Source organism: Apteryx mantelli, chromosome Z (assembly GCF_036417845.1).
Source record: "Apteryx mantelli isolate bAptMan1 chromosome Z, bAptMan1.hap1, whole genome shotgun sequence".
Classification (NCBI taxonomy): domain Eukaryota; kingdom Metazoa; phylum Chordata; class Aves; order Apterygiformes; family Apterygidae; genus Apteryx; species Apteryx mantelli.
Genome location: NC_090020.1, coordinates 31,147,957 through 31,162,424, shown reverse-complemented (window position 1 = coordinate 31,162,424; position 14,468 = coordinate 31,147,957). Strand labels below are relative to the sequence as shown.

Genomic DNA, 14,468 nt, shown 5'->3' with positions numbered 1-14,468 from the left:
CTTTTGGATTTTTGCCAGCTATTGTTTAAATGTTTTATTTTGTGTCTTTTGTGGTGGTACTTTAAAACAAATTTTTTTTCTGAATTTATTTTAACCTGGATTATATCTAATTGCTCTCAAAAGAATCACAAAATATTTCCCATGGTTGTAATTTTGTGAGGCAATGATTACAAATGTAAGAGGAATTTGTGTTCTGACTGTATCAAAAATGAGACCTCTATTTGATAGCAGTCCTAACAAGGCAGTTGGTGTGGCTTTCAAGGACTGAATGACCTCCAAAAAAAAAAATAGCAACTTCTATCCAAACCCCCCTACTATAAAGCTTGCTAACTGGAAACTTCCTTTTGGCGTGGAGACAAGCTCGTATGGCACAGAGAATGAGTCCCTCTGATTCCAATAGCTGGATTTTATTAAATGCTGTTGGAGTACATTGGTGTGGGCACTTTGTCCAAGGAGCACTTCTTGGAGAACTTCTTCCTCCACCATTGTTAATCCAACATTAAATTTGTTTTTCTAAAGATTGGATGTCCAGTCTTGCAAATTTAATATTGTTTGTTTTTCCTTCACAAAAAGCCTTTTTTGTATAATTATTTCTTCTAGGAATATATACTTATCCATGTGTATCTATAAAGTATTAATTAAATAGTTTGTTTGGAAATAATTTTTCATGGTAAAATTTTCTTTCAACTTACCTGATACCCAAAGACTGTGAAGTAGTAAAACACTTCATGGCAAAAATGAACCAACATGAGCCTTAAAAAGTTACAAACCACATGGGAGAAGTGAGAAAACAGTGCAATGTTAGTAAAGACTGGACTATATCTTCCAGAAACTGAGTTATTTACCTTGGACAGGTGAGCAAGATGAGTATTTGAAAGAAAAAGTGTATTGAAGGATTCTAAATCACCAAAAGGTGGCAGAGGGATTTACACATCCTTACCCTGTTCCACTGCATAAAATCTTTTTGGATATCCTTTACAGGCATGCTGTGAAGCCTATGATATGATTATGTGATGCGACTATCAGACACTTCAAGTGCATAGCATGGTGAGGCTTCCTCAGCCAGCTAAAAGTTTTTTATCTAGGTCCTTATCACATGTGATTAGTGTATTACGTACACTTTTAGATGGATCACCAGGAGCTGTTGAGTTCATCACCATGATTGAGGGTCTTATCTGCCAGGAGTCATTTTCTCAGATTTACAGCACTTCAAGAGATTCAGAGCGCTTCAGAGTTGATACTGCCGGGCCACTGACTAAACAGCTGAGCTTGTGACTCTGGATTAGTCCATGTATTATGGGAATTTGATCCATCATTATCTAGTGATATATTCTGTCCTTTATGTAAGCTCTTAGCCCCATGTGTCACTTTAGTAGCCTTTCAACTGGGATTAACCCAGCATCTTTCCCTTCTCTCTCTAGGCATAATGTACTATGACCCTCCTTTTCTTTCTCCTTCCCTCCCACCCAGCACACACAGAGGCTGCATCGTGCACGCCAACATGCATGCTGTAGCTCCCTGGGGAGAGGAGAGGGATCCGGGTGGACACCCCAGTCTGGTGGGGAAAGGGAGACCAGGCAAGGTGCTGGTAGTGGTGTTTGCAAAGGCAGCGAGCAACTGCCCATTGCAACAGCAGCTCCCCTGTGCTGCTGACCTGGTGCTCAGATTCGCCCTTCTCTACCACGGCCCCACAGCCCCACTTCTTCCCTGCCCAGCCATGTGGCTGTTTCTGCGTATCCCACACCACTGTGTGGTTTGGGGACATTCAGCTGAGCCCTGAAATGCTGCTGCAAGGGACATTCTTGCCCCTCACCAGTTTGGCTATTTTTCTGTGAGCAGCTTAACTATGCTCAGCCATCCTGTGCTCGGGGAAGTGTCTTGTTTAGCTGGAAGTGTAGAAATTTGTTTTTTTGTTTTGTTTTGTTTTGTTTTCCTCCCCACCCTTTGTCTTTTTGTATAAAAGGTGCACAGTGCTGCATCTCCCTTAGAAAAGATACAGTTAAAGAACTGTATTTGGAAGAGAATATATGGGAGGCCTCATTTTCTGGGGCTGCTAAACCCGCTGAGGAGATTCAGTATTGGACAGGGCCAGAGGAGGGTTGTTGGCCATTACCTGCACTTGGGAACAGCAGGTAATTTTGTCAAAACCCTCATCTAGCTTTTGGATTGCTGTGTAGCTAGGACTTGAACTCCTTGAAATCTCTCATCTGCTTTGCTAGACCTGGCATATTAGTATGTATGTTGGGGCATGCTAGCTGTATCTTCCCAGTTAGTTTTAATGTTGAACATGCAACAGTGAGAGAGAAAGCAGACTTAGCGTTGCAGAACAATGCTGGAAATTAAATAAAATGATAGGAAGACTTGTTGACAGAAGCACTCAGTTCCTTTTAAGAAATCAATAGTGCCTCAGATAGCATCATGAATACCGCACTAATGGAAGTTGTTACCAGAAGTGAGCAGTTAATGCTGCAAGCCTTCTGTGAGGCTGGCACTAAAGGGACATAAAGTCTAAATGGCTGAGTATTGCCCATGCACAGAAGGACAAAAAGTGATGATGAATCCTGTAAGACAATATTACATTGTGGTTTATTCAGTGCCTGCCTGGCTGCTAGTGACTTTTGAGATCTGCAGTAAGTGAATTATAAATGCTTCTTTTTATCATTTATAATTTACTCCTGGGTCAGAGTAATTTACTGGCTGAATAGCACTAGGGTTGAGAGCTGATTGTTTGAAAGCACATTATCCCTTCTGTTATCTGTGTTCACTCCTGCTGTCCATATTTTACTGTATAATCAGTAGAATAGAATCTTCCTTTCCCATATACTTATGTATTGATGATAGTTTTCATTGCATGGATTGACACCATGGAATATTTCTATAGCATAGATGTTTCTTTTTTCCCCCTTCATCTTTTATTATTTGACCGATATTGTCCTACAATAGCCTTTAGTTCCGTAGAGGGCAGAAATATGCTGTTGTCCGGACAAAGCTGTCTGATTGTTGCAAATCATTATTGCAAGACTAAAATAAAATAAGTAACCTCAGATGACCCCCCTCATTTCACAGCTGATGTAGCATGCCAGAGAAACCATTTTTGACAAATGTATTTCTGAGTTCACTACAGCATACATTGCAGGGTAGATTTTCAATGCAGTGGAGATTTAGCCATGCTGTTTCCTTTAAGACTGCTAAAGCTTCCACAGCTGCATTCACATATACAACCTTGACATTGTACTCCTCTTACCTTTTTCTTTTTGATATAGATATTTTTTCTCCTTTTTCTTTGTACTCTCCTTTATCTTTGAGATGTGCTTGTATATTTCTCAACCAAAGGAAAGAGCAGGAAGAGATTTTTTTTTATTTAATTCTATTAATTAAAATATAGCAGTTGGGGCTAAACTGATAATTAAGAGCTCATGAATTTGAGTTTAAAGACAGTGATATCCTTCATATAAATGATGTTCTTAAGGACCCAGTTCGATTTAGCAAATTAGTTCTAAAAATGGGGTAGTACCCCATTATAAGTGGAAAATTGTCATATGTTGTCTCTGTTGTTCATTTCTGGCCTTTCTGCTAATGTAAGTCCATCAGGCAGTTTGTAAGGGTAAAACTGTGGTGTAGTTTTTGTTTGTTTGGTTGTTTTTCTTCTTCTTCCCAAATAGCTCATGAAATTTGTCTCTTGAGCTATCGCATTTTGGAGTAACCGCACTGCAGTTTCCCTTAAGCTCATCATTTCAGTTATCCTTGGGGAGAAATACCACTTTATCACCTAACTCTGGGAAAGATAAAGCATAAAAGTCTGTGGTTTAAACGCTTTATGGTTTAACATTATTGGTTTTTTTTTCTTAGCAGCAAAAAATTATAAAAGTTATTTTAGAAAAAGAAATATTCTATTATGCAGATTTGCTTGAGGTGTATTTCTTGGCCACACAGCGCCTATCCAGAAACCATAGTTACCAGGTGGCAGTTGAAGTCAGAGCCCTGGGGCTGAGGAAGTGTTTCCTCTTCCATGCTTGTGTAATCTGTAAATAAAGATCATCTCATATTGAAGATGGAGTGCTCTTGTATACTGTAAATGTAGCTTACATGTGAGATATGATATATTTTGGGGGGCAAAGGTATCACTGGTGACTGTTAAATTTCATAAGAAGTAAAAAGGGCAGGACGCTCTAATGCTTTTATTTGTTCATTCACATCTTTCTTTTTCCTGAAAGTCTTCGCTGCTTCAAGTGAGGATAAAATAAGTTGATCATTTGTATCTAAAGATTACTTCCCTTAGTTTTGAGTGAGTTGGCATTGTCGCCTCACTGCGCCTCTCCTCAGTAAAAGCTGCTGGGAAGGTCTTGGTTAAAATTTGCTGTTGAAAGCCCTGGAACTGAGGGAAACACGTAATCTGATTGCTTGTCTTGTTAGGGGGCTTATTAGGAATTAGATGCATCTTCCATGAGTTTTATTCAGGAAATAAGGAGATAAATAAGGGCAAGGATACTACTTGCCCTAGTAGGCTTTCATATCGTAAGGTATCTGTGCATTATCATGTTGGGTTGGATTGTCATTCTCCTCGTTTGGGGAGCATTTTCATGTATTTGTGCCTCTTGTTCTTTGGCTTTCCTGCACCTCTGCATCTTGTCTGCGTAGGCCAGTCAGCTCCACTCTGATGGCACCTGTGTGTGGATGGGCTTGCAGCTGGATTTTCCACAGTCTAGTACAGTGCTAGTTTTTCGTTTCAACTATACAAAAATCGATAAAAACTTTTCTAGTGAGAGCATGTCCTTTAATTTATTTGTTCTGTATTAGATGAGTGCTGAGTGATGGAGGTGTTTAGAAAGACCTGGACATATGCAGGTAAAACCTTTTTACAAAAGCCTATTCCATAGTGTTGCACAGTGAAATGAGTAAATTTATACATATGCAAATTTATTAATAGCCACAGATTAAAAAAAAATTCATCCTTTCCTCCATTCTAGTGTTAGCAATTGTTGATATAAATTATAGGTAGGTGTTTAAATATACAGAATTAGGTATGTCATTTGCGAGAGGTGATTCATGCAAGATAGTGTATGGAAGAGGACTCATCTATTAAGTAAACAGCAACTGCCTTATTGTAATGTAATTTTGTGTGTGTTTTCTTTTTCTTTTTTTTTTAATTAAAAAACTAACACATTGATTTTCCACCACCTCCCTTGTTTCATATTTGTGGAAATGCAATTATTTCCTCACTGTAAAGGGGAAAAAAAGTTTATTATACATACTTTGCTTCTAGAATAAAATGTGCCAGTTCCAGTTAGGTTTTGATCAGCCAGAAGTGTGTTTTTTAATTTGCAAATTTAATAGAAAATAATAATTATAGCTGGCCCTTCTCTACTATTGCCAGGATTTTTCAGTTAAATACTAAATAATAGGTTTCCAGCATACCTTCAAGTAATTTAAAATATTGAAAAGTGCTGATTATGAGCAGGAAGGAAATCCTACTGATGGGTTATAGCATTTTAGTTAATTAACAACAACAGGAACATTTTTAATTGCTTTTTATATTTTCAAGGCATTATGCGATATCCAGTTCTTGCAAAATTTCTACGGAAAAGTATTCTTATCACTATTTCAAAGGGTGGAGCAATAAACGCAAAGAGGTTGTCAGCGTATCCATCTTGTGAGCAGTTACTGTCATTTGTAATCTCAGTGAATTCATAAATCCTAAGAGCTATAAGAAATTTGCCCAGGGCTCTGGAGTGAGTCAGGATTAGGGCTGGCAATTGCCAGATCTGAGCTCAGCCCTTTCCACCTCACTGCTTTCAGTTGTTGCATCCTAATTCTTTGCTTGATTTTTGCTCTCAAGGCACGACTTTAAAAAACTTGGTTAGAAAATACTGGAAAACTCAAGCAATGGCTTCTTTTTCTCTGCCCTCAAACCTCTGTATTCAGCTCCATGGGGTTGATTTTTAAACTTGTTTTCATAGCATGTGGCCCAATCTGCCAGCGCTGTTTAGCGAGCTTTATTGCCATGCCACTGGAGATGCAAGCAGATGCAATGATAACTGTCCCAACGCACAAATGAACCCAGAATTGTTCCCAGATGTCCCTTTACAGCCACGTTTCTGTGCACAAGAGCAGGCCCTGATACTGAACTGTCGAGTAATTGGCAGCAAGGTGGAAGATCTGTTCCTGCTGGGATTTGAGGTATTTCTCTTGTGAGAAGCCCAGAAGAAATATGGTTTTGTTGCCAGGGCAGGCTCGTGCTCTGTCCAGACAGGAGTTGGAAACATGAGAGGTGCCTCTTGAGGAAGCAGTTTAGTTCTGTAAATCTTGCTGAATTTTTGATATTTTTGTCATTGTAATATTTTACTAGTTCAATTGTCAGTTAACTTTATGAAAAGCTGCCTTTTGAGTTGTGTTTCTGCCTCATGGGTGACTTCTTGTTTTGTCTTTTTTCCAGATCTTCTTTCATTTTATGGTGCTATTACGATTATTATTGAATTCAAATGTTATGTTTAATTTTTTAGATCTGTCACATTTTAAAATACGTCACGCCCTAAGTAAAACAAGCATACAAAACCAGATGTTATTCCTGCCTTGCCTGAGAGCCTGGACTTTCCATTTATCTTAATAGAAATGCTGTTTTTATTGTGGTTTCAATTTACTTTTTCTAGAGTGGAGTTATATTAGTCTTGCAAACACACCTCTGACTATGTGAGTAACTTGACACACAGGGTCACTGGAACCGTTCACGTGCATAAAGACCCTTGTGGGATGGGGATTGAAATCCCCTGTACAAATAAATATAGTGTTTATAACTGTGCAGTGCTTCTTAGCAATATTAGTGGCTTCCTGACTGAAATAAGCACAGCTGGCCGAACTTCAGTGGTTAGATAACAGCAGAAGTGTTGTGTTTAATCTGCTTGTGAATCTGGCTTTTCCTGGTGACAGCATTCAAATAAACAGACCCAGAACTTCATGGTGAAACAAATGCGAGTTGGGAAGCCCTTTCATTGAATGTAAAATCCCAAACATCTATAAAGGGTTTTCCTGCTTGTCCTCTGGCTTTCAGAATTGTAGAACAAGTAATGACTCTTTTGCAGATTTGTTTTATATTGTCAGAGAAGGATTAAATTGGGAGGACAGGATAAATTCTCCCTTGTTTATTAAATTGCATACAGAAACTGGGAATTAAAAAAAAAAAAAAAGCAAGCACATGATTGGCATATTATTTTTGTGTTCAATTGAAGCTGCCCAAGAACTGCTGAGGTCTTTGTCTGGATTAGTTTTTACGTAATAATATACCAAGGAAGTGGATTACTTGGTCATAAATTTGCAGAGTTGCAGAAATGGAAATCCTAATAATAGTGTTTGGGAATGAAAACGCATCTTTGCAATGTCTTACCTGGCTCTTAGAGGTGAGGAGGAAAAAGGGGGCAGGGTTGCCCTGCAAGTCAGTCACTGGAGGACCTTATATGTGACCACGGTATGTCGGAGAGGAGGGTGTCCTTGTTTTGCTTAATTTATTTCAATAGAAAACAAAACTCTTAATCCAGCATAAACAGATTTTCACAGGTGTTTACAAGTTGACCTTGTCTGTGTTCGGTGATTCTGTTATTTGCATGACATTTTTTCTATTGGGTATGTGCAGGGGTTTGTTGTGGGGTTTTGGGTAGAATTAAGGTCAGATATTCAAATATGGCCTTAAAAAGGACATCAATCTTGTATTTTTCTAAATATATCAGGTAGTCATTCCTTTAATTATTTAGAGAAATGTCCAAAAGCCTTTGTGTGTGAAAGGGCTACATTACAGGACTTGGTTAAAGGCCATTTTTAAAAACATTTTCATTAAGTGTGGTTTACAGAAATCTAAAGGAAAATATATCAGAGCTGAGATAACCAGATGTTGCATTTGAATGGCCTGGGAAAAAAAAAGTGCCTTATTTTAAACTTCTCCTTCTATCATTGAAAACAAGGTGTTGATTACAGTCTAGGACATTTTGGCTCTCCTGTTTACACACTTTTGTGGCTGTTGTTTCTGCCTCAGTTCTTCGTCTCTGCTTGAGGATACTTGATGACTGCTGGGTGAGATCATAGTATAATTATCAGAGCCTGGAAACCTTTAGAAATCGGACTTGATTTTTGCTCTCAGATTTCTGTCGTCTGTTGCTGATGTTTTTCAGTGGTGTTTCAAATAATGTTTTTCTTAATATGCCTTTTTTTGTCATGTTCTGACACAGTGCTGAATTGTAACGTAAAAATATATTTTTTTTGTGAATTGCTGTGAAGTACTTCATTGGTATGGCACTTAAAAAAAAAAAAAAGATTCACTTAACTGGAAAGCTATATGGTAACTGTCTGAAGTTTCAGACAAAATTTTATATTCATTATTCCATGACCCAAATCCGTTCTTGTGCTTTGTTGTGGATGACTGGCAGTTCCTAATTTAATTTATCCATATTCTTTTGCAAATGAGAATAAGCTTGGAATTTAATACATGCTTTTATACTATGGTATATAATAAGTATATCAAAGAATGCAGGAGAAGACATAGATCATTAGATTACTAAAGCTCAAGAGAAACTGGAACATTGTTAGAGAAATTTTGAAAATATCTGTGGATGCTATCTGTAGAAAACAAAATGAACAAGTGTTGCCCATCATTTTTTTTGCCATACTGTCTATTACAAATTCAGACTTAAGGTACTCTGTGCCACATCAAATATTTCTTTCTATGTATAAATTACCTGAATTTTTTCAGATTTTAGGTAATTTAAAAGCGTAATAGAGAAGTATTTAAAACTCTTTCTTCTGAGAGGTATTAACGTTATGTATATATCAATTTATTTACTTTTATCGAAATAGAGTCTTTCCTAATATCTGGTGATAATGTGGAATTTGAAAGCTGGCTGTTTGAACAGCACGATAACTGAAGTTCATACTAATCAAAGGTAGCGTTGTTAACCAGCCTCTTATTTATCTGTGGAGGGTTTATGGATTCCTAGAGCGTGAATTTAGCCTGGAGGCTTTTGTTTGCTTGCTTTTTTTTGTTTGGTTGGTTTCTGTCATCTGTCTTTCAAGCAAGAAAATTAGGGCAGCCCTCGATTTTAGGAGAGCAGCTTTGGTTTTGGGTTGAAAAACACAGTACGTGTTCCAGCCTTTGATCACATGCCTCAAGAACTCTGGTATTTTTTGTGATCGCTTAGGTGGAGGAAGCAAAGGGCTTGTTAAGTGAATGGGTTAGAATGTGAACCTGTAGAAATTAGTAGATTTATTGACTGTTCTTTCAGTAACGCCCTCTGTCAGATAAAGATATGAATAGTTTGTTTTCCTTGCTGGCAGTGTTTTAAAATTGGATTACACTTAGGCATTGTTGTTGGTAAGATCTATTATGATCTTACTATCTATCTTTGATCTATCTGAGTCACCTAATAGCTGTTGTGCCCCAGTTCTATTTAGTACAATGTATGTCTATCTTAAAACAATACGTAACTTGAATTTCACATTTGTGTTTGAATTTTTTTCCTACTGCCTATGTTCTGAAATGTCACTATGCAATTTTGTCTTAATTTTTTTTGGCACTCATAGCATAGTCACAAATAAAAGTTTGCAGATACTTCTAAGGTTTTTAGCTAGAAAACTTCATGGAGATACGCCTGCATAAGTTTAGACCTGAAGAGAATTTTTTCTGTCAGTCGCACGGAGAGTGACTTTTTGTACTTTTGAATCTTTGCTACAGACCTTGCCTTTTGAGGAAAGTTTTCACTAGGTTGTACCTACCATGCCAATACTCATAACTGCATACAGTATTAAATAACAGTGTATGTGTTAATCATTCTGAATAGAAAACAACTCACTTTGTTTCTCTACAGCCTCAGGACATTTAAAAAAAAAATTGCAGAAGGAAACGTTTTGCTGTGGCGTTACTGGGAAGAAGGTAGTGCAGGGGGTGAAGCATGAGGTTGAGTGAGCGTGTACAGGCAACAGACAAATTAAGTTAACATCATTCAACACTGGCTGTTAGTAACAGGAATACAGAGTGCGGAAATACCATGGAGCGGATAAGGCAATAGATATCCTCCAGGCAAGAAGTAACATATGGAAGAGTAAAGAGACATAGTGAAGGGTAAATATTTAAGAGACGGAAGGTAGAGGAAAGAAGGAGTAGTGAAAGTAGCTTGCATATACAGAAGAAGAAATAACAGAGGCCCCTGTTTCCAGGAAAGAGAAATCTGGACAGAAATTAGCAGTTTGTGGCTGGAGGTGAGTGAGAGAAGGTTCAGGTGACAAAGAAGGGAATAGTCACAGGAGCTGCCAAGCTCAGTGGAAGGACTGCACAGCACTGTGTAGATGGCTTAAATGAGGGTGATGTGGTATTTTATTTTATTTTTATTTAATTTTACTTTTTATTTGTTTGGTGATGGGAGTGAAAGGAAGAGCAACTGTATCTGTCAGAATTGTCTTAATTGTAAAGATAATACGATCACAGAACTACTGCACTATTTTGTCCTTATCTGTGTAACACTCTAGTCTTGAAACACAGATCAGTTTTTCTGTTGGGAGCTGTAGGCCTCTCTAGACTGGTGGTCTCAAGGCCATTTCTTCCACTGCCCTTTACAGTATGACTTCAGGCAAGTCACAGCATTGTTTTTGCCTCGGCTGCTCTTACGTGAAATGCAGATGATAACAATGTCCAGTTTTGTAAAATACTTTGAAAAATATGGGAGCTGTTTTGTTAATTTTTGTGTAGCCATGCTGTGCGTAATTTAAATTGTTACCTTCTTAGGGTTAAATACAGCATAGCATTTATTATTAAGGGAACAATTTGGAGGAACAGTTAAGTATTATTCAGTACATTTGTGATTGCATATCCTGTGTAGTTTCTGTTCTGTAGACACTAGGGCATTAAGTTTGAATTGTTTCATAGCAGCAAAGAGTAGAGGCTTGCAAAGTAGCTCATACAGGTTTCACAATGGAGGGGTCTTGTGCAGGGCTTAGGTGGAAAGAGAGACGGGAAGAAACCCAGAGTCTGACACTGCAACGTAGCGGAGCATCTTCTCCTGCTAAGAATCAACTATTCTAGGTAGGACAGCTTTGTCCCACACACCACAGCTGGTAATAATATGAAAAATCACGTTACTTAGAGCAGAAGAAATGTGAGGGTTCGTGAAGGTTCCCTATATCTGCATTAGATTAAGGAGAGATGAGACAGTGCTAAGATTGAAGAAAACAGAAATAAAGAATGAAGTTGTTAATTTAACATGATGTGTAGAGCATGCTTCCTTAAGGCTGTTGTTACCTAGTGATGACGCAAGGATGAAAATGTCTTTTTCTATCATTCATTTGGGCATTTCTTCCTTGTACTGCAGTACTGTCTAGGAACTGAGGATCAGGTCTCTCTTGCTGTGGGCGCTGCACAAAGATGCAATAATGGTAGTTGCTGCCAAAACTGCTTGTGAACTTGGGGACACAGAAAAGCACACATAGTTTTGAAGTTGTGTTGAAATGGCTATCTGTTGTGCCATTGTAGCATCAGGTGGAAATATGGTTAATGGTAATATTTTAAATGTTATAAATGTGCGGCTATTAGAGTAGCATGAGTTTTCCTGAGGCAGAACTTACGGTATTCTTGTCAGGAATCAATTTGTGAAGGTGCAGGGAGTTTATTGATCCCTGAGGAGTATGTTTTAGTTGCTGCATTTTTTAGAGAAGACAAGTGTTCAGCTTCTTTGTCCTCATCTGAATAACCAAAAAGAAAGAAATCCATATGCCTTTTTCTTTGATGCTTTGATTAGATTCTTTAAAACTTATAATCATCAAGTTTAGAATATTCAGAGTAATGTGTCAATTCTTTCTCTTTTTCAGAGGGAAACGAAAGGTCAGTTTCTCATAGATCACATCTGCAACTATTACAGCTTGCTGGAAAAAGACTATTTTGGCATTCGATATGTCGACCCTGAGAAGCAGAGGGTATGTATATGAATTCTGAATACATTTGTTTTTAAATTGATTTGTTCAACAAGTAGGTAAGATCTAATGCAAAGTTATGTATCTCTAAGCGATTATGGTCTGACCAGAATCCATAGAGGTTCCTAAAGTAGCTTTATTAAATTCATTTTATTCTCAGCTCATCTAGATAGGTTTCAGGTAAATTGATATATTCAAATTTGTATAGTTCTCCTGGTCGCTGAAGATAGAAAAGATCTTTAGTCAGGACTCAGGGGTAACACGGTTATTCTAGCTCTAGGCTCTGGCAGTGCACTGGACTCAAGGATTTCTCTTTTTTTCTGTAGAGTGTATTTCTTGGGTGATATTGGCTGGAACTGTATTGAGCTTAACAGCAAAAGACATTCTCTACTTTTCACAGGGGACATAGACTTGGATATCTGTAATACAGAAACCAGCTATGATTGTCAGGTTGGGAGAGTTCTTCAGTTCTCACTATGAACCTCTTTACATCATATTTGAACAATAAAATTTAATATGCTTGCAGGCCTGTACTCTAGACATTTGTGTGAATAGTGCTTAGAGTCATCCCTCTAAGGTGAAAGGTGATCCTGCAGTTTGTCTTCTCTAGGTGATCTGCTGCTGTTAGTCCCCATTTGGGTTTCAAATGAATGTTACTGTTTGAGAGCAGGAAAGGATGGTCGACACTGGAAGCAGACGTCTTCAGACAGTGAATTGCAAATTCCTTCTTCACTGTGTGGTGGAGTCTGGGACACTGCTGGTCTCAGAATTAAGACTTAAATATGACTTCAAATAGCATGGAGTGTATATGCAGGCTTTCAATCTCTGAAAATGAGCACTAGTTTGAAACTGGTGTGATTCAGGAGGAGAAAATCAGTTTGATATATATCTTTGCTATACACAAATTAGCTAGCATTTTGGCAAAAATCACTGGAATTAGGACCCTTTGCTCAAGCCTATATAGAATTGGAATAGTGTGGCAGAGTTCCAGTAGATCATTTCCACTGCATCTTCCTTTTTAGTAAGTTAGTAGTTATTCTGACCAGTGTACTAAATCTTTCATGATCAATAAAATTGAAAGGTGTTCACCTAGTAGAAACTGACAGAAGTAGGTGGACTGTTGGATTAGACTGTGATTAGATAGGACTTAATGAATACTTAATTTTGTTGGGCCTGTCTTTGACAGTCATTCAAAAATTACTACGGAAAAGTTGGTTTACTTAACAGAAATCAAGACATCTTGTTAGTAAAAACTTTAACTTTTTCTGGCAGAATATTATGAAAAAGCAGTATCACAGTGAGAACTCTAAAAACCTATTCCCATTGCTCAGAAATCATTATATCATACTTTCTGGTTCTCATTTTCCAAAGAGCTGTTAACCATATATTGACAAATTTGCTACAGTACCTTATTCCTGTTGGCTGTACAGTTGCCCATAAACATCTTATAGTATAGCTAGTTTTGTTTTAAGTTTAGGAAAGATGCACTTCATCCTAAAGCTCAAGTTTGCACTTGGTTACTAAGGAAAGACAATTCTAGAAAAAAAAAATGCATTTCTGGTGATTTATGCACGTACTTTCCTTCAAAAGTATATTCAGAAGAAGAAAATATTTCCTCTGCAACAAACCCCGTCTTCAGGGCTAAAATGCAGAGAAATGTTATAATAAAGAAATATTATGTAGTATGGCTCTTTTGAATCTGTGCTTTTGTTGTAGTTCTCTTAACTGAATTTTATCTCCATAACCCATATGAATGCATGAATACCTTCCAACCAAATGTAGGAAGATTGTGAAACTGTTGCAGTCTTTCTCTTATCAACAGGAAGACTGTTCTGATCTTAAAGAGCCATACTAACCCACAGTCACCTGGCACTATAACAGGCCAGTATATTAGGGCCCAAACACTGTAGCTAGATAAAGTTCATCAGCAAGAGACTCACGATCATAGACATAAGTTGCGGCAAGTGTAAGATGTAGTGGGTTGCAGAGAGGAGGATCCCATCATAGTAGCCGCCTTGCTGGAAAGAACAAGTCCCATTAAGGAAAAAGGGAGCGATGTTTTATGTAATATGTTTAGGTGTGTTACAAAATGGAAACAATATCAAGCAAAGTCAGTAAAGGTCTGTAAATGGAATTCACCAAGTGTTTTGTTTGGAAAATAGTACATTCATTTGCATTTTTAAAAGAACTTCTTTCTAGAGTTACATCTAGTGGTTTGACTGAGAACAATTGCTTTGGAGGGAAGTGATAGTTCATTGTAAATCAGTTTAACACTGAGTGTGATAATATGCTTCTGTGCTCTATAGGCAAACAAAGTGTAGAGCAATATATGAAACAGAAATCTCCTGGTCCAGTTTCAGTAGTGATAGTGTTGTCATTGTAATCAAGATAGCGATAAGACACCAGCATGATATGGCAATCAAAAAAGAAGTAGCAGATGAAATGTTTTCAGGAAAGTATTAATGTCATTATACAGGACCCTGATGAGATCTCAGCTGTTCTAATCTCAGCATCCACATTCAAGAAAG

The 14,468-nt window shown here is 37.7% G+C and overlaps 1 protein-coding gene across 1 annotated transcript in view; it reads left to right on the top strand.

Annotated features, from left to right (window-relative positions):
- The window catches only part of FRMD3 (FERM domain containing 3), a 154,245-nt gene that overhangs the window by 50,474 nt on the left and 89,303 nt on the right, over window positions 1-14,468 (top strand). Inside the window, exon 2 of the mRNA XM_067316178.1 lies at window positions 11,839-11,943. Within this exon, the coding sequence (XP_067172279.1) occupies window positions 11,839-11,943 (105 nt within the window). The remainder of the gene's footprint in view (window positions 1-11,838; window positions 11,944-14,468) is intronic.